We start from the raw sequence: 24,962 nt of genomic DNA on the forward strand, positions 1-24,962 counted from the left end.
TTGTTTATAGTCCTTATCCGTAATTACTCGTTGTACCAACAGAACCATGGAGCGAGTGAACCTCAAACTCTAGCCGATGTTATGGCTAATTACAGTTACACTTAACTGTATTAACCGCTCGGCCACTCACTCGCACATTGTTGCTATAAATTAATGATCATAATTAACATTACTGAAACTTCACTTTCTGTGTTTAGTATGTTACTTGTAATGTAATAATAATGAATTCATTTTCCATACTACAATAATAATACACATCACATATGAATATAGCATACAGTAGTAGCACTGTTAAAACTTAAACTGTTTGTTTCAGGTATCTGATGATGGTTATGGCGTCTCTTATATCATTGCTGGTGAAAACATGTTATTTATTCATATTTCCTGCAAAGTGTCCTGTTCTACCTCAGTAAGTTATATTTCTTTCCATCTTGGTGGTTAAAATACTGTAAAACTACCATATTTGGGCTGACATTCAATTTAAATTAATTTTTTTTTTTTGCATTCATGTTTCATTATGTGATCATTTTCCAAATGATCATAAAAGCAAAATGATTTGGTCTACTAGCGTTCCTGCTACCAACTCGGCCGTTCCAAGGCAAAACAAAGTAACTACAAAATTTAGCTTTTCGAGAAAAATTGAATTGAAGTTTGAGTGTTTGCATTTCAGAAACAAATTATCGTAATGATGTGAAATTTTGCATGAGTATAAATAAATAATAATTATTATTAAATACAAAATTTTAAATAATTTATTCAATTTGATCAAAAGTTATTACCACTTTTAACAGATATGTTGTTTTGCCTTGGAAATGACGTGCATAGAATGAAAGTCATTTCTTAGGCAAAACAACGTAACTGCGATATCCTGTGGAAAAACAACGTAACACTCTAGTCATCCATTCATAGAAACACTGATCGGTTAATAAACTGATTAGCTAAACACAAAATGAATCATGATGATGTCGTATCACTACCATATTTAAGCATATCACTACCATATGTAAGCATATCACTACCATATTTAAGCATATCACTACCATATTTAAGCATATCACTACCATATTTAAGCATATCACTACCATATTTAAGCATATCACTACCATATTTAAGCATATCACTACCATATTTAAGCATATCACTACCATATTTAAGCATATCACTACCATATTTGGCAAACTAGTTTGATATGTTTGTATATTTCTATTAAAAATGTATTTGTTTTCTTACAGAATTCAAGAAAATTTGGCCAAGCAATAGAAAAGGCTTTAGCAGATGTCAAAAACCTTTTTAAAATAGACTAAATGCAATGGTTTACAATCGCACACTACATCACAAAAAATGCATAAAGTGTTCATGTGTATAAGAAAATATATACATGGTATGGTTTATGCAAATATTGCTAAAGAAGCCTATTAGAACTAGACCAGATAAAATATTTTGTTTTGCTTTTTAAAGTTGTCTTTACGATATATCCAGCACATTTTATGTTGTAGATACTTTGTAGATATGGTATGGAGAAATTGTAAATTATTCAATGCATTAACTTTTCAATATTTGAGTTTACAAAAACTCAGCTATTTTTATAAGCTAATATTTAATTTTATGTGTCTTTGTGTGATACCTCGTTGCTATGGTTTTAATACCTCATTCAAGACTTAAATAGCTCTTAAAATTGGTAATTTTTATCCTTCAAAGTGTTTATTAGTAATGTTGCTTTAGTGTTCTTTATTTTAAAAATGGTTATCTGTTTTACGTGGCCACAATTAAAAAACTAGATGACAATTTTAGATATAAAGTGCCCTTTGTAAATGTTCTCGTAGGTTTTGCAATTTAAGGATTGATTTTAGTAGAACCGTAGAGAAATAAGTATATACATTTTTTTTCTCCATGGTAGAACACATGTTTTAAATTTGTGAGATTTTGTATTTATATCCCTATCTTATCTCTTATAATATGTACCGCTGTTCACTTGCCATAAGTCACCCTGTCTTTGCTAGTATTCATTCAGTGTAATGATAAAGCTTCACGTTCAACTTATAGTTAGTGCTTCACAAGCTCTGTCTACACTATCAAACTAGTTTGACAAAAAAAAAACGTGCCCAAATATTGTATTGTTATAACATCATCATGTCCGTATATGGGCACATCACATAAAATTTGATAGTGTGGACAGAGCTTAAATATTTAGCTCTATCAGTTGTATTAGTGTCCAAAGTCTTGCATCAATCTGCCTTGAGTTTAACAATGCAAAAAAAATCAATCTACTAGTGAATGTGTATTACTATAAGCAATTTAACATATACTTACATCATACACACATTCTTTTTTATATATCTTGTATTATTTATTTATTTTTTAAAAATGTTAACATATTTTAGTAGGATAATCTATATATAAAGAGCCGAAACGGTGGGAAAACATTGCAATCTTCACCCTAAAAACCTATTTCCAGGACCCTTTTAAAAATTAAAAGTTGACTAGACAAATTAACTCTTATGCTTGTTTCCCACTAGGACGCAACGCAAGGACGTAAAGGGAGCCCGCAAGCGTGCTGACCAATGACAAGCGACAGTTCGAATAATCCATCCCTTGTGATTGGTCAACTATCTTATGTTGCACTTATGTCCTTGCTTTGTGTCTTAGTGTGAACCAAGCGTTATCTCCTTAATATGTATCTGTAATATGATATTTTATGTCATGGCCAGTACCACATAGATGTATCAATTATTTTATTACCCGAGGTCATAATTGTTATTAATATCTGTATATAGGAGTGAATTATTCCAAATTAGTTGTAGATACAAAAAATAATATTTGGTCTATACATAGTGGTGTTGTGATATAGAAAACTTGATGTGCGTGTTTATATGGTAGTGATGACATATTTATTGTGTGGTTCACATTTTGCTAACATAGTTTGGCGTCAATTTCAATATCTCAACGTGATTGGATAGCAATAATTAATGTTTGGTAGAATTTTAACCCGTGTTTGGTGTATTTAAAAACTAAGTATAATTGATATGTGGCATAGGCAGTTTAGAAATCACGGCGTAATTATCCCAAACATATCTTTCGTAGTCGTTCTCCATCACGTTTAAATTCATGCATGCAAATTTGAGGTTTGCACTTTCCTAAAAAATACATTTCACCAAGGTAAGCTTCACTAAGGTAAGCAATAATTGGTTCACTTTGGAATGTAAGTATGGACCAACGTACTGTTTACGTATAGGTGTACAGTATATGCAAAGCAATGCAACTGTTAATACGCAACACATAAGTCATTCCTACAGAATTGTCATTTAAAGTGCTTATAGTATATTTAGAGTTTATTAAACAAATTCAAGCCTCTCCCTCACAGTGGAGAAATCAATGTGCTGTCACCATGCAAGAAGCCTATATAGGACGCTTCGCTTATTACCAGTTTGATAATCGGATATTATTTATCAAATTCAAATTGCTTTTAACGAATTTGTTCATAAGCTAAATATAGATTGTTTCCATTGCTTCTTTAAACCAAATATTGACATAGTTGTAGTCCATGGTTTTATTTTGACATTTTTCTTGGAATATTAAATTAACTTTTGGTTTGCATATCTGTATATGTTATATTTATTATACCTTAGTTTAAGATTAGCCGATTCTTGATATCTTATCTATTAATCGGTCCAGTATCATACTCAGATACTTTAATACAGTGGGACATGTTGAAACACACCTATTTCTATGCTCAAGTTTATTAAGCTTGTGATTTTTAACAAACAACATAAAGAGATAACATTTCTTTAATGGAATACCAATTTATTTTGAATAACACCTTTACATCGGTGGCACACACATAGGTGATTTACTCATACTGACACAAAACATATTATTTCACCGTCTTTCATCACATTTTGAAAATGTGAAATACTACAACTAATTAACAACATTAGTATTTATATAAAAAGCATTAAATATGGTAATGCTAAAGTTTAACGAATTTCTTGATATATCGTACTGTACCGTAGTACCTAAGTGTAGACCCGTTTTATAGTTGACTTCGAAATGAACTACGTTATAGACCTATACTACAATAGACAATATACTGAACATAAAGATACAGTGATAAGTACAGGTACACACCATCGATTGTTATGCTACAAACATCTAGTGTAACACTAAATCTGAATTATTTCCAACCATTTATATTTTTTATTATCTTGACTGATTTTATATTTAGGTCTATTATGAACATGACAAAAACACGTATGGACCTACTGTACAATGTTTAGTTTGCGTGGCTACTCCTCCGAGACGGATATAACTTGGGTTTTATTGCCATAGACATGCGAAACATAAGATTTCATTTTTGGTTTTCTACGGATAACTTCGTTCCAAATTCTTGTAACACCTTGATTGAATTCCTTGTATTTGAATGTATATATGAAAGGGTTCCAACACAGATTAGATGTCAATAACAATACTGAAAATTGATTAAGGTATGAATTTATTTTAACGCCACAGTTCTCAAGTAGATATAGAAATATTTTAGGCGTCCAGCAAACGAGATACGTAACAAAAATCACCAACACAATTGATACCAAACATTTATTGAGTGCGTTATTGACATTTTCTGTCGATGTGTTGGGCATCGACATCGTAGCAGATTCTGATCTTGCATGAGCTTTCAAAGTCAGATATATTTTGCTGTGAACATATATAAAAATAGTGGTCGGTATAATCCATTCTATGATAAATATAAACACACCGTGACCAAGTTTAAGTGTGTCGTTACCGTTCCAGTTATAAACGCACACTTTTTGTACTGGGTCAGACTCGGACACTATAAACGCGTGTACACTGCAAATAAAACCGGCTAAATATGTTACCGGTAACGCTACTGGTAACGCTCGTCCTTTAAACAAAATCAAGTGACGCATTGGTCGTACGATAGCATAGTACCTTTCAATACTGAGGTAAATCATGTTGGCAGTTGAAGTTACAGCCAAAATCCAGTAAACTCCTCTACATTTACAGAACGCGTCGTTATCCTGCCAGATGCCAAATAATTCCGAGAGTGGGTAAAACGGTAAGAAAAGTAAGGCGCTTAGGCAGTCTATCACAGACTGGTGAAATAGCAAAGAGTGCGTCACAGTTTTAGAAATCATCTTCATCCGTTTAAAAACATACAAAGAGCCTCCATTTGCTAGCACTGCGACAACTCCAATAACTAACGATATGTAAGAATATATTGCCATTTCTATGACAGTTATGTCACCAAATCCTAGATGCTGGAAATAGGGCTAAATATATCTTCCAATAATGTAATTTATTTGAATTTATAACAATATTCTTTTCGTTTTTGTAACAATATCGGTACTTACATAAACGTATCTCTTGTATAACTTTTTTCTGAAATGAACAGTAAATGTTCCACAGCAACAAATATCTAAATGTGTCACACGTTGACACAATTCGAGACGCGCAACGTGTAAAACGTCAACACAGTCGCATGGAACACATGTAATCAGTAACACCGATATAGTTTAACGATGTTATAGAAGTCAAACTAAATATTTATTTTGTATGATCCGGACAGAATTTCGTATTGGAGTCAAATGCATGACCTAAACTTTGGTATCTGTTGGATTTCAAAATGAAGCTATACTTATGTCAATCGGCGCACGCGTGGCTGACAACCATTTAGTTCCATTGTGTTTATTCCAATCAAATGCTTATCTCAATTTCAAACGACTACTTGATATATATACCAAGTCGCAATTTTAGTATTTCAGGTCGATCTTATTTCCATTTCATCAAATATTCACGTGGTAAAACAGACGACACCTGTATTTAAACAAAATAAATTCCTAATTAACAATAAATACTGTAAAACAAAACTAATACTGATATAAAGTTTGCGGTACACCACGTATATTAGTTCTGAAAATACGTTTCGATCAATATGCTTTGATCGTCCTCAGGAGTGAGAATGCAGAAAGTCCAGGAAACTTGGAATATAAGTGGAAATGGGTAGGACTGCCAGAAACAATGGCAAGTTAACACAGTGGGAGGGATTGAAACTAGCTGTAGAAGAGAATTGTTTCTGATAGGTGTGAAAAGCAAGGTAAGACACGCTAAAAACAATAGCATTGTCTCAAAGTTGGGACATAACAAGTGTCCATTTGTGTGCCACTGATCAGCACGCTGTTAGATTTTTAACAGTAGGCCTAATATATTGATTAAACTGTAATGATATTTTAATTTTGTTTGAAATCAAATCGATTTAGAAATTTGAAACTCACCACTCTACAGTAGAGTGGTGAGTTTCAAATTTCTAAATCGATTTGATTTCAAACAAAAATAAATATCACTACAGTTTAATCAATATATTATTAGCAATACCATGCAACTATTATAGTTGCATATTTAAGGGTGATGTTGCACATTGCTGAACAATAATATACACGCGAAGCGACACGCGCGAAGCGTCAACTCGAACCGGGACTGGTGTTGTCAGGCGACACTTTCTTCGCAATGGGCTTTTTAAAGCTTCGCGCGACTCGAAAAAAGCTGCATTTTCAAAATACTACTATTGCTAATATCTATATCGGACTACTTTCTGTCGACGTGATTTATCGACCAAAATATGGTCCAATTGATATCTCTTTTCTTTCAGTCAGATTTAATCAGTTGGTTGGAAGGCCTTATTATGAATCCAAGGTGATTTCATAACGTAGATGGTAAAAGCTCGAACGTAATCTACTCACTTATAATCTGAATGTCGTTTTACTTGAAAACTAAAGAATTTACCGACGAAGGGGCTTAAGCAAAAGATGGAGTTCGTTATATTTATTAATTATTAAATAGAGTTTCAAAACCTTCTTTACAAAATTATTTGAACGGTTTGGTAATGGATTACAGTGGTACGGTAATTGTGATAAAGTGATATCATCTTATCGATATTAGCATGTTGTATAACTTCAGTTTTCAATCGAAGGTTAGCCTCAGTTATATAAATCGAATCGGTCGCAAATAATAAGAGGCTTTTAATTCATAAAAACACGTCGCAATACTTATAAATCTCTGACTATCAAACTGTAAATAATGGCGTCATATAAATACCATATTTGGGCACATCACACTTTGTTTGGTCAAACTAGTTTTATATTTTAACGGAATAACAGAAAAAAATTAAAATGACAAAATAAGTTCTAATTCAAATATTGTATATTGCTAAAATACGCCGAGTTTATTGTTTTTTTTTTAATTGAAGCGAACCAATAGAATTTCACTAGAACTGAGAAGGCCGCCACGGTTTTTAAATCGACAAATCGTGTGCAATAAATATTGATCTTGAAATTGATGAATATATAATTTCATTTGTAAAGGTATGCCTATTGGAATAATGTTTATTCGCCATGCAAACAGTATTATTCTTTGTTTTTGTTATGTAATTGAAAATTTTAAACAGAACATCGCCGTTTGCGAGCCTATCAACGTTTTTTTGTGTTAAGCGTGGTTCCCACTAGCACGTAGCGCAGCATCGCTAGTGGGAACCAAGTTTTATTGGCTACTAACGTTTTCAGTGTTAAGCGTGGTTCTCACTAGAACGTAACGTAGCGTCGCTAGTGGGAACCAAGCTTTATTGGCTATTAACGTTTTTTGTGTTAAGCGTGGTTCTCACTAGCACATAACGCAGCGTCGCTAGTGGGAACCAAGCTTTATTAGCTACTAACGTTTTCCGTGTTAAGCCTGGTTCTCACTAGCACGTAACGACGCAGCGTCGCTAGTGGGAACCAAGCTTTATTGGCTAATACCAATGCCGTAACTATAGAGTTTTTGCAATCGGTGTTTGATCAACTATTTACTGAGTAGTATAGTAAGAATATTATAACGAATATAATAATCTTTAGTGTCAGTAACAGAATAGAAAAATGGTAATTGCGTAAGTATTGTTCCAATGTATTCGTATTCTATTTTTAGTAGATGCCAATCTGAGTAATTAGTATACACCGAAAAAAGGGATATTGATGTTAAACTTTAACCATGTAGGCCTATATTGCTAAAATACGCCGAGTGTATTGTGTTTTTTTTTTATCGAAGCGAACCAATAGAATTTCACTAGAACTGAGAAGGCCGCCATGGTCTTTAAATCGACAAATCGTGTGGAATTGATTTATCTTGAAATTCATGAACATAATACATATATAATTTCATTTATAAAGTAAATTAATGTACAGGGAATAATGTTTATTCGCTATGCAAACAATATTATTCTTTTGTTCGTGTTTATATAATTAATTGCAAACAAATTTAAACAGCAAACGTCCTTTTCAAGCCTATTATCTGAATTAAAAGGATTGTGGTATTGGCTAATGCCAAAAGCTATAGTTTTTGCAATCGATGTTTGATCAACTATTTAATTTACTGAGTAGTATAGCAAGAACATTATAACGAATTTAATAATCACTATTGTCAACAACAGAATAATTGAAAAATGGTAATATATATAATAAATTCCTTCTCAAACTTAATTGACACCTTTTCTTAGTTTTTAATCTTTCTCAGTTTACTTAATTTGTTTGTAATTTGTCTTATGTCTAAATTGTTTTGTTGTTGTATATATATAAGTGTGTGTATGTGTATGTGTATATAAATCCAAAGGCAAATTACTAAAAAAATGACAATGCTGTGGCTGGATCTCAATGGAGATACAAAAAAAAAAGCGAAAAGCTAAATCAAAACGATAAAGTAAAACAGCCAGAAAAGTTAGCAGAGCTTTCGGGCAACACTAGCCCTTCATCAGTACAAGTGTATTATTCACTGTAAACTTGTTGCACATCTCATTGAGACTGTGCCTCTGATACAATAACAGTTCAGTTCTGCAAATATTAGATAATCAAAGCTTTCCAGCATCTAAAGGAAGACACAGAACATAATGTCACTAAATAAATTAGTAGGCCTATAAAATAGCATGTTTTTAAACATCTATTTTCATTCATTCATTTTCATTCTTCAATTTAACGATATTATTTGTACGATGGTGGGATAATTAATCATGTAAAATAATTATGATGTATAACTTGAAAATATTAATGTTTGCAATGGGGGAAGTCTAACATAAATAAATATCGAGAATAAATTTCACAACATGCAATTCATGCAATTTATAAATAAATTTATAAAGAATTTTAAGTTTCAGAAACAAAAACCAGACCATTGAATCGAAACAAATACATTCATGTATGTATCATTGTGCCTTCAATTTAGTTGAGATGGAATACGTGATAATGTATAGACTTGCAGTTGCCTTTTTGAAATTCGGCGGAACTTCAATGAAATAAAGCTGTACTATACAATTTTTCACATTGGCCTTGCTTGACCGCAAACGTCATGGCAAAGCATACGGTACCTTTGTAGGAAATTTGTTATTATTTCTTTTTATTTACTGTAGGCCCTACACTTGTTGCACATCTCACCGAGACTGTGCCTCTGATATAAAAGTGTAAGCATTGATTAGACGTTCGGACGTACGTAGAACATAAGGGAAAGGTCCATGAAACCAGAAACCAACAACTGAAATCATGATGTGACGTCATCAATTCCTATTTCACATGACGCAAAATAAAAATATCCGTATTGCTTATTCGCCGAATGATAATTTACAACCAAATTAACAACATGTTAGCAATCCAAGTCTCTATCACTGTCGAATCATTTAGTCGTCACAAAACCAGAAACTTCATGTTTGTCCTTAGTATCTATCATAGATGTATATGCCTCACAATTATAATGTATATGTATGTACATTTGTTTACACAAGACGTATATTTTGGACTAGGCCTAATATGTTATCTATATGTTTTAGCCCACCGTGGTTAGTAAGGTTTTGCTGGGAACTCAATCTGGAACAAATATTCAAATCAATGCTCCACCAGTAATCCAGACCTTTGAATGTGGAGGTGGGAGAGGCGGAGCAGATGGACCTACTAAAATGGAAAATGACTTCTAAAGAACTCGTACACATTCTTCTAATAATGGTCCGTCTTTTCACAAATTGAATGAAATAACAGTTTACAAAAGATAGATATACTCACTCTACTTCAATTAAGTTCAAACAAAGAACATCTAAGTCAATAATTAATAGCTTTACTCGCGGCGTCTTCCTACCTAAATGTATGTCTAGGTCACACTATTCGACTTAATATTAGTCAAAAACATTTTGGCACATATGGCGTTTCATATGTATAATAAATATTAAGACAAAAACTAGCACCAGAGGCTTTGGTGCAAGTCTATGGCCACACTAACTATACTGTATAAAATATACTCACATTGGACATTGTAGTACTGTAGCGCTATGAAAACCCGTATAACGATTGAAACAAAAGTAAACAATCGTTCACTAAATAGCATCGTCTGTGTTCTACTAGACGACTGTAGCCTATATTATAACTAGAGGAGTGATGTTCCTGGTATCATAAACGTCAACGTATTACAGTACTTTGATTGGATGTTTGTTAAACCGAATCGACTGATACACATAATTACAGTCAAATATATTCAACTATTAGCATTAATATTGTTATCAATCAATTTATACTGCTTGACAAATTTATTAAGCAATCAATCATTATGCTGAATGAATATGAAGAAATATTGAAGTATTTCACTTTAGTTAAAAAATGTACAACGAAGTGTTTTGCATGTTTAGTCGTGGATCAAACACTTATGGAAACATATACTCCCACAATGCAGCTAGTAATCAGCGCAAAGTTGTGTCTTGATCAAACCGGGTTTCCATTTGTACACCTGGGTGGAGAGAGGCAAACGTAAGTAAAGCATCTTGCCTAAGGATACAAGCAATGCGGCGAGAGTTGGATTCGAACTTCGATCTCACGATCAGTAGTCGAACGTCTAACAACACATTGAATGTTTTGACTTTAATTTTTATATTTATATGTCGTTAATATTTTTTTTGATATTCTGTTTTAAAACCAGCAACCAATTTTGGTTTGAAACCCGTTACTGAAAACACAATAAAGATAACTTGAAATTGAACTTATACCTCATTTACTTGACTTGGGCTAGGTGTTTTCGTAGTATTTCTGTTTGTAAACATTGGACGTCATACGATATGATCACTTAATTATGGATAGATAATTATTAATATCTAAATGCAATGTTTTGATAATGCCGATAAACCACAGCAACAATAGATGGATTCATGAAAAATGTTTCAGGGAAGAGTGAAATTACATAATTTAACTCTTCCATGTTTATATAGCGGCCAATGGTTCAGAAAAACATGTTTATCTGACATGAGGAAAAATCAGATGGTGAAATATCGGTATGAAATCAAATCAATTAATGATTTAAAAAATGGATGACAATGTACGGGAATAATGTCTTATATTATATGACTTGCTATCACAGTTATTACTCAGAAATAAATATTTTATTCGAATGTTCTTACTATAAAATTTTCTCCTTATCATTACATTTTCATTTGAATATAGGCCTACTATTTAAATAATATTAAGTACATTCAACTAAAGGCCAATTTACACACACCAGCGGCAACGGTAAGCGGAAAAGCGCGTCTCTTTCCCACGTATAATCTATATATCTATCTTGACAGGGTTCCGTTCACACGCCCGTCCGCTCTGAATTTAAATGGTCCATAAAAAATGGATTCTATCTATTTTTCGTTTACCGTTTACCGCATACCGTTACCGTCTCTGTGCTTGTTTTGTTTTTGTAGCAGATCGCAACTTCTGTTCCTACTCTATTTAATGAAAGAAAACATTATCGATTTCAAGCTGGTAAACTAAAATATCTTTAGGCCTACACAGTCACGTAATACGCCCACATAATGCGTGTAAAATAAACATAATCGCAACATTAATGTAATTAATAAGTATAAAGTAAATACATTTGAAAGGATTAATGTTCCGAAGATATCACTTGAAGTTGCAGCATGTTGTCTTTCGCCAAACTAAAACTTGGTTCTCTCCAGGACACAACGCAAGGACGTAAGCGTAACACAAGTGTTTTGACCAATCAAAAGCGATGATGGATTAATCGAACTGTCGCTCATTGGTCAACTCGATTGCGTTGCGTCTACGTTACGCTGCGTTCCTAGTAGAAACCAAGCTTGACCAGTGATAGCAAATGTGACGGATAACAAGCATTGTTTAGATATGACTATAATAGATACATAATTTGATATCAGAATTTAGTTTAGACAGTCGGTCTAATCACATAGTTCTGTAGTTGTCACTAAATAGAGTCTAACAGACTATTGCAAGTCATCTAGAAAAGAGACTAGATGTATTAAGTACTTTTAATACACGATCTTTCACATCTCTTAGTCTTCTTCAGTTTAAGTAACTGACAATAATAAGCAGACATCGCGGACATTTTCATTTTCACATTATGATCTTTTTAAAATGTAGGCCAATGATTCAATCAATATAATAATATATATAATAGAGATATTATTATTATTATTATTTATTATAATATCTGTATTAGAGAAATTACTTTGCATGCTTGTCTCAATGGGGGACTAACAACACACCTTTTCCTACCTCGGTTCTCATAAATTGTTTAGCAATCAGCTATTTGGTCTTAGTTGCATATTTTTGTTAGCTTGGATGTTGTTGTTATTTAAGAATTTGTTGTTATATAGTTGTCGGTAAATATTTTATAATGAATCTTCTTGGTCATATATTTCTGCTGTTACCAACTTCTTTATGGCTCACATAATAGTAGTACTTAGCTTGCAAACGAGCACTTACACTTTAAGTGTATTCTGTTCCTTATGTATATTTAACCTTTAATAATTACCTCATTTAAATACCAAAACTGAAAGCTTTTGTAATATAGTTTGACATATTTAATTAATGCTACTTAAAATATAGATATTTAACTTAGTAAATGTTTATGTAAAATTAAAATCAACAGTACGTGAGTGAGACGATTTTTCGGACAACTTGTTCTCGTGAATAAATCTTCTAAAAATAACCACCCTTAATCAGTCCACACGCATGCTTATTAAAGAAATGTGCGAAACAGCAGACAACGCGTCAACAACGAAGATTTAAATCAAAATGGAAGCCATGAGTGAACTTTAAAAAACTGTATTTAGATTTATTGACCCTCAAAACATATTATACCTCCAAAATCACTTCCATACATGATGTAGAAGCTGAGGTATGAGGACAAATCGATAACTTTTATACCAGCCATTTAGTAGCCATTGGGTGAACGTCAAATTAAAGCTGTATTTGGATTCCTTGACCGTCAAAACCAACATTTTGCCACCAAAACAATGTCTGTACATGCTGTAGAAGAGGAGATGTGAGCAAAAACCTGTATTTTATGGCGGCCATTTTGAAAATCCAAAATGGCGGCTTTCCCCAGGCCAGATGTAGCTGGTGGATATATAGACACAAATCAGTTGAGAAACACTTTCTATTTTTCCCAAAAAAAGTGGAAAATGTGGATACTAATTAAGTATTTTTATACCAAACTCTCTCAAACTAGATCTAACGTGAGTGTCGTCTCTTTTTATTTCCCAACTCTAGTTTTCATTTTCAATTTGCTACAGATAAAAAAATAAACTGAATGGGCCAATAAGGTGAAATAATGGTGATCATTAAAACCGCGAAAACGTTTTTTATTCATTTTTGTAAATGAAACAGGAAGTTTGTTTAAAACGATATTTTGGTCATGGTTTTTTTTACATAGTTATTCCAATAATAAAACCAATGTTTGTTCGGATCGCTTCCTATAATAATAATTTCTCTTCATTCATCTCATAGACAAACAAAAACACAAATCAAACAAGTAAAACACATTTTTATAGATGAAAGGAACCTCCTTATATTCAACAGACTGAAATGTAAAATATTAATTTAGAAAATGTAAAAATCTGCATTTGGATATTAATGTCAAATGATAACACTTGATCACATGCATTAAGAGAAATAGACCATTTTGCTGTGGGCGTTTGGGTATATGATGCATCGATTTGTCATTGCAAAACATAATTATAGCAATGTATCATCTTCAGAAGCGCAAATCCCGAATAAAATGATACAATAAATAGTCTACCTAAATACAAAACGATACTGACTTTAATACATCTTTAAAAAGTATCAAACAAAAGTTAACATGAATAATGAAGCGTTATCATTTAAGCTTGGTTCCCACTAGAACGTAACGCAAGGACGTAAACGCAACGCAAGCGTTTTAACCAATGACAAGCGAAGTTATAGACAGTCACAAAAATAATAAGCCATCGCTTGTGATTGGTCAATTCACTTGCGTTGCGTTACATCCCTGTGTTGCGTCGCTAGTGGGAACCACGCTTTATAAACCTACTTAAGTTTGGTTCGCATTAGACGCAACGTAATGATGTAAGCGCATGATTTTAACAAATCACGACGCATCATTAGAACTGACTTGTGTTGTTGATATAAAGTTTGCGGTACACCACGTAGGCCTATATTAGTTCTGAAAAGAACTGTTCAATATGCTTTGATCGTCCTCAGGAGTGAGGACGATCCTCAGGACGATCAAAGCATATTGATCGAAACGTCGAGAAACTCAACAGTTCTTTTCAGAACTAATATAGGCCTAGGTCTACGTGGTGTACCGTACCGCAAACTTTATATCAACATTTGATTTCGCCATGCAAACCTTCAACCAATATATGACTTGTGTTGATTTGTCAACTCGTTGTTGCGTTCAAGTGTGGGAACCAAGCTTTAAAAACGTGTTTTCTTAATGTAAATACAACTTCAAATGTAACCATTTTGGTTTATCTTTACATGTATGTAATGTTTTTAATAAACTAAATATTATGTAGCAATGTTTCTGTTAAGTACATTAAATATAAATACAAATTTTCAGTATTTGTTCCAAATCATCCTCATTACTATACATTATTAGTTGATTATTTATAATTCAGTCCCATTTTGTTCTTCAGATGCCACTGCAACCTCGGTTACCTTAAAAACAATATGTACTCAATATAAAAAAAATCAATATTTATAAGGACTAACTTGAACTTCATAATCAAACTATTACTTATCGAGAAATTATGAATATGAATTTTCAATACGTTAACTTGGTATTGAGAAATTATGAAACTGATGCTTTCTATTAAAAAATAAAATAAACCAAATACTTTACTGTACATGGTGTTTATACTGATAGAATTGTGATGGCGCTAGTTACAATCCGTTATGGATGATGAATTAATGAATGACGTAATGCACAAACGGGCATAAATTGGGAGAAAGATTTGTACTCGTGCTCTACTGGAGTACGGGAGTCCAATATGCGGCATGTTTTATGTTGCAAACAAAGTACGAATGAATTTAAGCTGATGGACGTTTGTTTTGGCCGAAATCATATAATAGCAAGGTCTTTAAGGAAATATATATAATGAAATTCACTTTCGAAAAGAAAAACACGTAATGTTTATTTAATATTGCATTTCATCAATCAATGCTTAAACCCTTCAAGAAAACTCCATCAAGCAAACCAATAGAATGAATATTAATAAGATTCTTTTACGATTCTAATTGGAAAGGTAGATGAAAAGCAAAAATTGATGAACTGAAATTTTACAGAAGAAAACTGATGAAACTAGTGTATTAAACTGCTTCGTTTTTGTTAAAAGTTACTTTGTGTATATATCATTTGCAAAATGAAATGAGTTTCTTTTTTATTTAATGATGTATTGTCCCCCAAAAAACAAGATAAATGAAGATTAATTAAATCAGACTTTGAATATGTTATTTTGTAGTTTCACCAAAAACCATAGGCTGGCAGCCAATTTGACCATTTTTTTGCTTTAAATTACTAATAGTTTTATTAGTTTTTTCAGGTAAATACTTTTTTTTTTCGATCCAATTTTTGGTCAAAGTGAATAATTATTATTATTAAAATGGCATATTAAAAAAAAAAATTTAAAAAAAATATTTTTTTCAGGGGGACAATACATCTTGAACTTGAGCAAGTTGGAACACATGCAATATAAGAACATACGGTACCTTCAGTTGTACATTGCTTTGACATAAATGTCGATGTCGTTAGCATTGTGTTGGCGCTGTAACCTTTAGACCAAAACATGTTCGTTAGAGTGAGTAAAAACATTTATAGCTTTAACGTGTGTTTACAGGCGGGTTGTACAGTGGCTGTTTGAAATGTATTTTAACTGGCCTAGCCGAATGATTGGGGGAACAGGAGGGTGTTTGAGGTGGTGCTTGTGGTTATGGCATATATACGTGACAATGAACATTTATTGTTCGAGGAGATTTCATCAGCCTCTGGCCACATAGTTTGGCTAGTTCTAATTTATGCTGACAAATGTTGTCATTAATATCTATCTGAAAAAGAGTACTGTGAAGAAATGAATACCGTGAGGCCATTAATTCGTTTTCGGCTACTTAATTAGAACATTGTCACGAAGAGTAGAATCAACGGTGGTCAGTTTTCAGAGTAATCATTCTCTTCTATATTAGAGTAAATTACTGGATTTTGGTAGTCTATCTAATGTTCTAGCATGAATGATACCTTTTAGAATGACGTGATAGAAGCACTAGAAGTAATGTAGCATGGTACTGTTATCTGTCAGAGTTGAATATTCCACTATACAAACCAACCTGTCGATTCTCTGCACGCTGTCTTCGTAAATCAGACTTTATAAAACCTACAACAAAACATAATACAGATACATACAACAGAATATAATATTTATCTACGTCAGTACCAGACAATAGCAGCATTTTCTTTCTGTACAGTACAGTACTACCTAAAGCTTGGTTCCAACAAGAGACGCACTGCAAAGACGTTAGACGCAACGCGAGTTTACCAACGACAAGCAACAAATTACATCAAGCAACGTAACGCAATCTACGCAACGTAAGCAAATACCCTAAGCTTGGTTTCCACTAGAACGTAACGCAAGGACGTAAACGCAACGCAAGCGTTTTAACCAATGACAAGCGAGCAATCACAACTCTTGCGTTGCGTTTACGTCCTTGCGTTACGTTCTAGTGGGAACCAAGCTTAATAATTGTGTTTGCCCCAGCCTGCGTGAAATCAAACCTTGTGATTACGCAACACGTCGCTGCGTTGCGACTGTAAAGCCTGTTTCGTTGATCGTTACCAGTTCAAAGTTTAAATGATAACGATAGAGAGTACCTTTTCCTGTAAATCGTTAACATTTCAATGTTTATGTAGAAGATTGCCGATTATTGTTAACGATAGCATCGAATAACGTCGACAGGAAAACAGGCTTAAGGGAACCAAGCATTATAAGTCCACCATATAAAGGGTTAGGCATACCTGTTATAATTGTTCCAATCAAGATTGCAATACACAGGAATATGTTGCCTGAAAGTGTATTTACGTTTGATACCAACGCACCCATTGACATTGTAAATGCAATTCCAAATGTCTAGAAATTAAAAATGTATTTAAAAATCTTACTTTCTTAAGCCTATACAGAGTTAAATATGCACGCATAGCCTATATACAAATGTCTCCAAATGCAGATTCGGTATACGACTTCTTGTGATCCAAAGCCCCCAAAACAGAGCTATTTGGTTTTAGAACTGTGTGTGTGTTTAACAGTATCCATATCAAAAGGAAATTATAAAGTTAGCCTATATCTCAAAATCAACACGACGCAAATTTAAGATAATGTTGAGTATCTTTACGTTTCGATCAATATGCAATTCAATCGGCCTCATGAGTGAGAAATGAAGGGCTGTTGAGCCGTGAAATGAACAAAAAAAAAAACACAATTGTGCAAACAACCACATTTGTGCAAACAACCACATTTGTGCAAACAATCACATTTGTGCAAACAACCACATTTGTGCAAACATTTGCCCTCAAATGTACAACAAACCACACTTGAGCAAACATGGCACTCTTAAATGTGCAAATCTGCAAAGATGTATTAATCAACTAATGTGCAAACATCACACCGTTAAATGTAAAAACGATCCGTTTTGACGTTAAATGTGCAAATGAAATCAACAAATGTGCAAATTACATTTTAAATCAAGTAATATGAAATCTAATGAAACCAGTTCATTATGTTTTATGAATTTCCTTTAAAATAAGTGGAGAGCTATAAGGGACTTTAATTTCAACGTTATGGAAGTTACCATCTCCGGTCTGCAAGCAGCGACCACGTGTCAGTCCTGCATCCCCGGACATGATTGTGTGTTTAAAAAAAATTCAGTTTGTACTATAATTAAATATGTAAGTGGCTATATCTTGAAAACATTGTTTGAAAAACCCTTGACTATTTAGAATTAGGTTATTATTTTTAGTCTACAGCTCACTATGTCGGTCGGTTGGTTGGTCGGTCGGTAAACACTTTTATATGACCTTATCTTAAAATCAGTTTAATCTAGCTAAGTCAATTTTTCACAGTATATTCCTTATGGCCAGGAATCGATGTGGTTAGGTTTTCACGGTGCGCAATAAAAAATTACGCGGTCTACGCACGATTTAACGAAATCACGTTTGTAATCATATCTTCACAAGCATGAATTACAATTAAATAAAATTAGGGCATAAATTTCAGGACATAAATCATCATATGGCAATACAATTACGTGCGTAGCGTATGTAACGCATGCATACAGGCGCTTAAAATGTTCCAATTGTCAAAAATGTATTTTCGATGAAATAAGAGTACGTTTCAGGCAATTTTAAGCGTTTAAAAAATTGCCATGAGTGCGCAGATTTTTGCACGCGTACTGCGCGTTAAATGTTAATACGCACTCTTTTTGCCCGATTTCTGTTTTCTTGACTTACTTTTCAACTCGAAATTACGTTATACGACCACGTCAAAAGTGACAGGCTACGCACGTGTAAATTAAAAAAATATAAATGTTTTTAACAATTTTCAACATTTTTAAACAGGTTCAGCAATTTCGGTCGGTTGGTAGGTTAGTCGGTCGGTCGGTCGGTAAACACTAACTTGAGCACGCGACTGCAGCCATCTATATGGCCTTGTTAATAAACGATTTGGGTTGAAAAAATGATTTGCACATTTAGAATTACATTTGCACATTTATCGTCAGAACTGATCGTTTTACATTTATGCCTAACGGCGTTAGTGTGCCATGTTTGTTCGTCTTTATAATTTTCTAGGTTTTTGTTACTTTGTCAATATTGTTATCGTCAGAAAGTAAAATGGAGAAAAAATATATTAATTAAAAATAATATTATGATATTACTTTTTGAAAACCACCCAGAATAGATCAAAACACATTTTAAGGTAAATAGACAGACAACGTGCAATCTTTGTATCATAAAAAAATTAATTGTTATGATACACTTAAGTATTACCTGTGCCGCGGCATTCAACAGTCCAGAAGAGGTGCCTTCAGGCTCTGGATACGTTAGTTCCGCCGCAAACTCAAACCCAAGAGGTAGGTAACCAGTCATGAAGAACCTATCACAAAATAAAATAGATTAAAAAAAAAAACATTTAAATTGAATCCATTATCTTAGTTAGGCCTAAAATCAAATTTAACAATTATTATTAAATTAATGTGTACATATTATAGTACGGTAATCATTAAAACACATTTCTAGCTAACAGAAAGAAATTATTTTTCGTAAAGATCATGGTGTTTTAAAATCGATTCAATTAGAAAATTACTGCCTTCATGTCAAAATCTATTTTACTAATATTTTACTATTGTACAGATTATCATCATGGCAGATGATCCCAATGAAATAAGTGCAGCAACAAATAAAAAAAAAAACCACATCTTGCGGTGAAACATTTAATTATTGTATACCTCGTGTCTTACTTACCCTAAGAATGTAGCTATGCCGAACACTACCCAAATTTGATTAAGGTAGAGTGAAAACGAAAAGAACACCATTCCGACGAACGTAAGAATATACACCACAACGGTCGTCCCTCTAATTATAAACAAATAATAGAATTTAAGATTTCTGAAATTATTTAAGTTTGGTTCCTACTACAGACGCAACGCAATGACGTAAACGCAACTAAGGCGAGTTGACCAATCATGACTGTTAAATAATCCATCGCTTGTGATTGGTCAAATAAGTTTGCTTTGCGTAATGTCCTTGCGTTGAGTCCTAGTGGGAACCAAGAATTAGTCGATAATGCATGTTTATGTCAGTTTGAGGCAAGCCCGATGTTATTGAACTTAATGGTTACACAAAATATCTATGTTGCTTTTATCTGATTCACTCAATTTTATTTTTCATTAAACTTTGTTCAACGAGGGTAGACTTTATACTAATATTGATCATACCGATATGTTCTTGTTTTATCCAACCAGTAACCCATAACAGCTGAGCCTCCAAGTCCAGCTAAAACGATTGCAAGTCCTATCAATCCAACCATTTGTTCCTCACCCTGATATAAATAATAACATATTGGTGAAATTTTTTTCCCTAAATCTGACGTAATTGTACTTTACTGTAATTGTATTGTATAACGTATGAGTATACTATACTAACATTCACACATCAGACTTAAGGGCAAACATTTGACCACTTAACTTAAGCTTAACTTGGACGCAACGAAAAGGACGTAGGCGAAACGCAAATGATTTGACTATTCACAAGCAATGGATTATTCAAAATGCTGATTGTCATTGGTCAACTTGCTTGCGTGGCGTCTACGTCACCTTCTTGCGCTGTGCCGCAGTGGGAATCAAGCTCCCTGACGCAAAGCTACTTCCAAATACATTCAATTATCTTAGCATAAGAAATAATCATCTCAGAAGAGTAAAATTTAAATTTACTGGTTCAAAGACAACCCGAATTTAATTAAACTCCACATAATGTATAGTATTTCTAATTGTGTTATCAATGTTGCCGCCAACATATCGAAGGTGCTGGACTATTTTACTTCACTGTTTTGACATGTTAGGCACACGTGTTTCATATTCATTTTTTTGTTTTGTAAATGAATGTCGTTCTCTTGATTATCCACGTATTCAAGCCAAAGAGTTTGATTTTCTTCAAACAATTAAGCCTAATAATAATGTTATTAATAAAGCTATAATGTTATTATTATCTAATATACATATTTTCGATTTCGATGTATTTCTTGATTTTCTAAATTAGATTTCACCTAAAATACAGCGTACATACCGGGAACTCAGAAAGTACTATCTGATTCAATAGAGTTGATACGGCGTAGAACGATCCCACGTTGACACCTGATTAAAAAAAAGGTTTTAATGTAAAGGAGTGTTTCATAATTCAGTCAACATGATATCTTCTAAAGTACATCCCAGAAAGTATAAAGTGCACTACAAATTGTAAATATATAACCATTTTAAATTCAAAATATGCCTACCTTTCAAAATGGTTGAAAATGTTTGATAACTCCGACAAGTAAAAATGATAACCTTAATTCTAAATAGTCATGTAGGCCTAAACATCATTAGAAAAACCCGTGACTATTTAGAATTAGGTTCTCGTTATGCTTAAGCAATAAATACTCAACACATTTAATTACTCGGTAGGCCTACCGTTCACTTTATTTAACCATCGTGCACAACCTCCTGCCCAGAACTCCCCAGTGCTGTACAAAAATACCTCGTCTATCATTTTTAATAAACGATTTTGGTTGAACAAAATTATTTGCACATTGTAGAATTTTATTTGCACATTTAACGTCAGAACTGATCGTTTTTACATTTAACGGCGTGATGTTTGCACATTAGTGGGTTAATACATCTTTACAGATTTGAGGGTGCCATGTTTGCACAAATGTGGATGTTTGTCCATTTGAGGGAAACCTTTTGCACATTTCACGGCTCAACAACACTTACCATACGTTACGATCAGAAAGACAAAATTTCTATTTCTTAGAAGTGCCTTAATGGACAGCATATAAGAATCTTCTTTTCCCGCTTCTTTGTTCGTCAGTCGTGCCTTGCTAGGTGGCGTCGGTGGCTCTGCTTGGTAAACTAAAAGAAGTATCAAAACAACAGTATTAGGCCTACAGTATCAGAAACTCGGATAGATATTAAAGTAGTAACAGTAGTATAGATTAACACTTGTCGCTTGTTTATTCTTTGATGGCGTACTCGCGAGTCGGTATCTGCTGCTGCACACACAAATTAACGATAAGTAGGCTTTTTATTCATTATTCTGAATATAACTTAAGGTCACCTCAGTGTGAACAAGAAATCGAATAATTGTGCATTTGTACTGGTACATATATGTCCATACATGCAAAATACAGTACCGTACGTATTATTCGATGAACTACATTTTAAAATTTGTAATAATTTCCTCGTGGTAGTAGGCCTACTTACAAAATACAACCAACAGAAATAACACCGTAGTAATGATAGCGGTTCCTAAAAACATATTTCTCATGTGTTCTTCTACGTCATCGTCGTTTGGTACAATGTATGGAGGTAGAACGAATCCAAGAGCAACACCAACCTGTAAACAAATGTAAGCAGTGACAGGAGATGAGATTTGCTGAGAAATATAATGTAAACCGCGTCAATATTTACTACTAGTAGGCCTACTACTTTACAGTGTCGTCGCAGAGAGGTCCATGTAGGCTTACTTCGCCGCCTGGCCTACCTTAGAAATACACCTCACAAGATTTCTCCATTCGTTTATATGTGCAATTGCTTTTGTTGAGTTTCAAGTTAGTTTCATTATTTATAATATAAAGAATTAAGATCAATGAAGCTAAAGATCTATTAATATCATCCTATATTATACTTAGACATTAAGTACCAGCAACAGCAAATATAACCCTTTCCCTGGAAACTTGATTGAATCTTAGCATTTTTTCAAATGTTAGTTGAGAGGGAATATAGTTCCATAAATTTCGTTTTCCCCCAGGAAATTGAACCAGTTCTCAACTTTGATTGACCTTATCCACTGATTTGCCTTGGGCCTAGCCCATATCGGCCTAAGTAAATACAAACCACTAAACAGTGTTTTTGACTGATAATAATAATAATAATAATAATTAGTAATAATAATTTATTGTTTTCTCTTTTGCAGTAGATGCACAATTCTTTTACAGTGGTTTAAATATACATAATAATTCACATAAAATAATAGTTAAGTTATGAAATTGTAAGTAAATACGGAGAAATAATAATAAAAAGTTGTGTCATGTAATAATACTATAATGTTTCATTTCGTTCTTTCCATGCAGTTTTTTTTAAATAATTTACAAAATAAGTAAAAGATTATAGTTAAAATTGGTTGTTTGTTGAATTGGGTATCTTTATGATTTTCGATTGTCAAAAAAGTTGGGGTAGTTAAGTTCAAGGACACTTATTGTGAATAGTCCCATATATGTTATGTACCGGTAGATCATTATGGTAAAGATCTTGCTGAAGTTGTTTAAATATTGAATTTCTAATATTACTTAATCTACAACAAATTAATACCAATTGAATAGAATAACATTCGGCCTATAGAAGATACAAACAATCATGTATAATTTACATGTGAACAATTATGATATAGGCCTACTCAATATCATATCATGTGTTTGTTCGTAAAATTGAATGAACTGAAATAAAATGAAATACCTGGTTTCCAAAAACACCAATAGCACAGGCAGTTGACACTTGGTCACCACCAAACCAAGTGGCGGCAACATGAGCTGGCATACCAAGGATGAAAACCTGAGCGACAGAACATATAGACTGCCCTATGAACGCTAAAGCAAATCGGCTTGGTAGTGCACCTACGAAGCGAAGCCATCCTCCCAAACAGTTCAAACTACTGCCAAGAAGACCTATAACCTTCAATCCACGTTTATCTAATAACCAAGTCACTGGAAATATCAATGGAATATATAAAAGCATAAATATCATAGAAAGCCAGTCAACTGCAAGAGTAGAAACATCGTAATAATCTGCTACTACATTTGATATTGAAGCATATTGAATCCACTGAGCAGCATTTGTCATAGATACTAAACAGAATATAGTTAACATGAACCATCGACGTGTATATACAATCGGCTCTCCAACCAATTGTGAAGATTCATCCGATTTAGATGCAATGCCTATGTCGATTTCTCTTCCTTCCTGAATGTCACCTTTGTATAGTGGTTTTGTCTGAGGGTCCGTAACATCAGCAACAGTAACGGGGTCGCTTACGGGTTCCGACATTCTCCCGATAACGTTCGTAAAAAAGCAGGTCTAAATCAAAATGAAGTTCAGTTGTACATACAGTATACCAAATGGTCTGGTGACGTTTTATAATAGCTAATAGAAGCTGATTGGCGGAACTGAATCAACTTAACTTACCAGGTACCTAAATAACAAAGTGTAACAAAAACCCTACAAAACACATCGATCATAATAAATTCATCTTTGAATTCTGAATTTTACCTTGAGGCGTAGGTTATTATAACTTGTCTGACAATTTACATTTTTCAGTACCAGTAGGTCTATAATTGAATAACAAAAATTCTGAACTATATTTTTCAGATTAAAACAAAAATTCAAACTAATTAGTAGTAGTTTAATTTATATTAAACTATTAAAATTATTTTTTATTCTAAATATTACTTTATTGGTAGACTTGCCCCAAGTCACTATTCTCTTTTTTTTTGTGTTGTAATGTTTCTTTGTTTCCGTCCAGCTCAAGTATACGTATGACACGCCATGTATGTCATAAATAAAACATTTTACCAATAGTAAGCAAAATCAAGATTACGTTAGTGGTTGGTGTTTAATATAGTTTGTGGTTAATATTACCAGGGGAGAGTGAAATTTGCCTGGTATTACGTTTGTCGTACTTTTGTGGTGTTCTTACGGTAATCTTGATAGCAAACATTTTATCTATTTACAATTCAGACATGTAGGTCAGCCTATATCACTTCAAAACGTAGCATTGTATGATATATTGAGAGAGAGATAGCGATTTACTATACAATATGTATT

At 33.2% G+C, this 24,962-nt stretch overlaps 3 protein-coding genes across 8 annotated transcripts in view; 1 reads left to right on the forward strand and 2 right to left on the reverse strand.

Moving 5' to 3' along the window:
• Positions 1-3,770, forward strand: part of LOC140040618 (carnitine O-palmitoyltransferase 1, liver isoform-like) — a 31,321-nt gene extending 27,551 nt beyond the window's left edge. For both annotated transcript variants that reach the window (XM_072086682.1, XM_072086683.1), the window contains 2 exons: positions 317-409; positions 1,233-3,770. In XM_072086682.1, the coding sequence (XP_071942783.1) occupies positions 317-409; positions 1,233-1,304 (165 nt within the window). In that variant the 3' untranslated portion in view covers positions 1,305-3,770. The remainder of the gene's footprint in view (positions 1-316; positions 410-1,232) is intronic.
• A 177-nt stretch (positions 3,771-3,947) lies between these two features.
• LOC140040619 (compound eye opsin BCRH2-like) lies at positions 3,948-10,409 on the reverse strand. The gene is made up of 2 exons (XM_072086684.1): positions 10,320-10,409; positions 3,948-5,829 (listed from the first exon to the last, which is right to left on the reverse strand). Exon 2 carries the CDS (start codon positions 5,238-5,240, stop codon positions 4,284-4,286), a length of 957 nt encoding a protein of 318 aa, XP_071942785.1. The 5' UTR covers positions 5,241-5,829; positions 10,320-10,409; the 3' UTR covers positions 3,948-4,283.
• Positions 10,410-13,071: 2,662 nt separating this feature from the next.
• LOC140040621 (choline/ethanolamine transporter flvcr2a-like) lies at positions 13,072-24,232 on the reverse strand. Of its 5 annotated transcripts, XR_011842744.1 has the most exons (11): positions 23,598-24,232; positions 22,347-22,479; positions 21,858-21,995; positions 21,172-21,239; positions 20,325-20,428; positions 19,852-19,962; positions 19,378-19,483; positions 17,353-17,464; positions 16,579-16,714; positions 16,056-16,118; positions 13,072-15,005 (listed from the first exon to the last, which is right to left on the reverse strand). XR_011842744.1 is itself a non-coding variant. In XM_072086685.1 (10 exons), the coding sequence occupies exons 1-10, from the start codon at positions 24,183-24,185 to the stop codon at positions 14,955-14,957; spliced, it is 1,458 nt and encodes a 485-aa protein (XP_071942786.1). In that variant the 5' UTR covers positions 24,186-24,232; the 3' UTR covers positions 13,072-14,954. The 5 variants fall into 5 exon arrangements, 1 of the variants encoding a protein (XP_071942786.1); XR_011842745.1 differs by lacking the exon at positions 16,056-16,118; XR_011842743.1 differs by having other exon boundaries at positions 13,072-16,118.
• Between the last annotated feature and the right edge of the window lie 730 nt (positions 24,233-24,962).

The sequence above is a fragment of the Antedon mediterranea genome, chromosome 2 (genome assembly GCF_964355755.1).
Source record: "Antedon mediterranea chromosome 2, ecAntMedi1.1, whole genome shotgun sequence".
NCBI classification, from domain to species: domain Eukaryota; kingdom Metazoa; phylum Echinodermata; class Crinoidea; order Comatulida; family Antedonidae; genus Antedon; species Antedon mediterranea.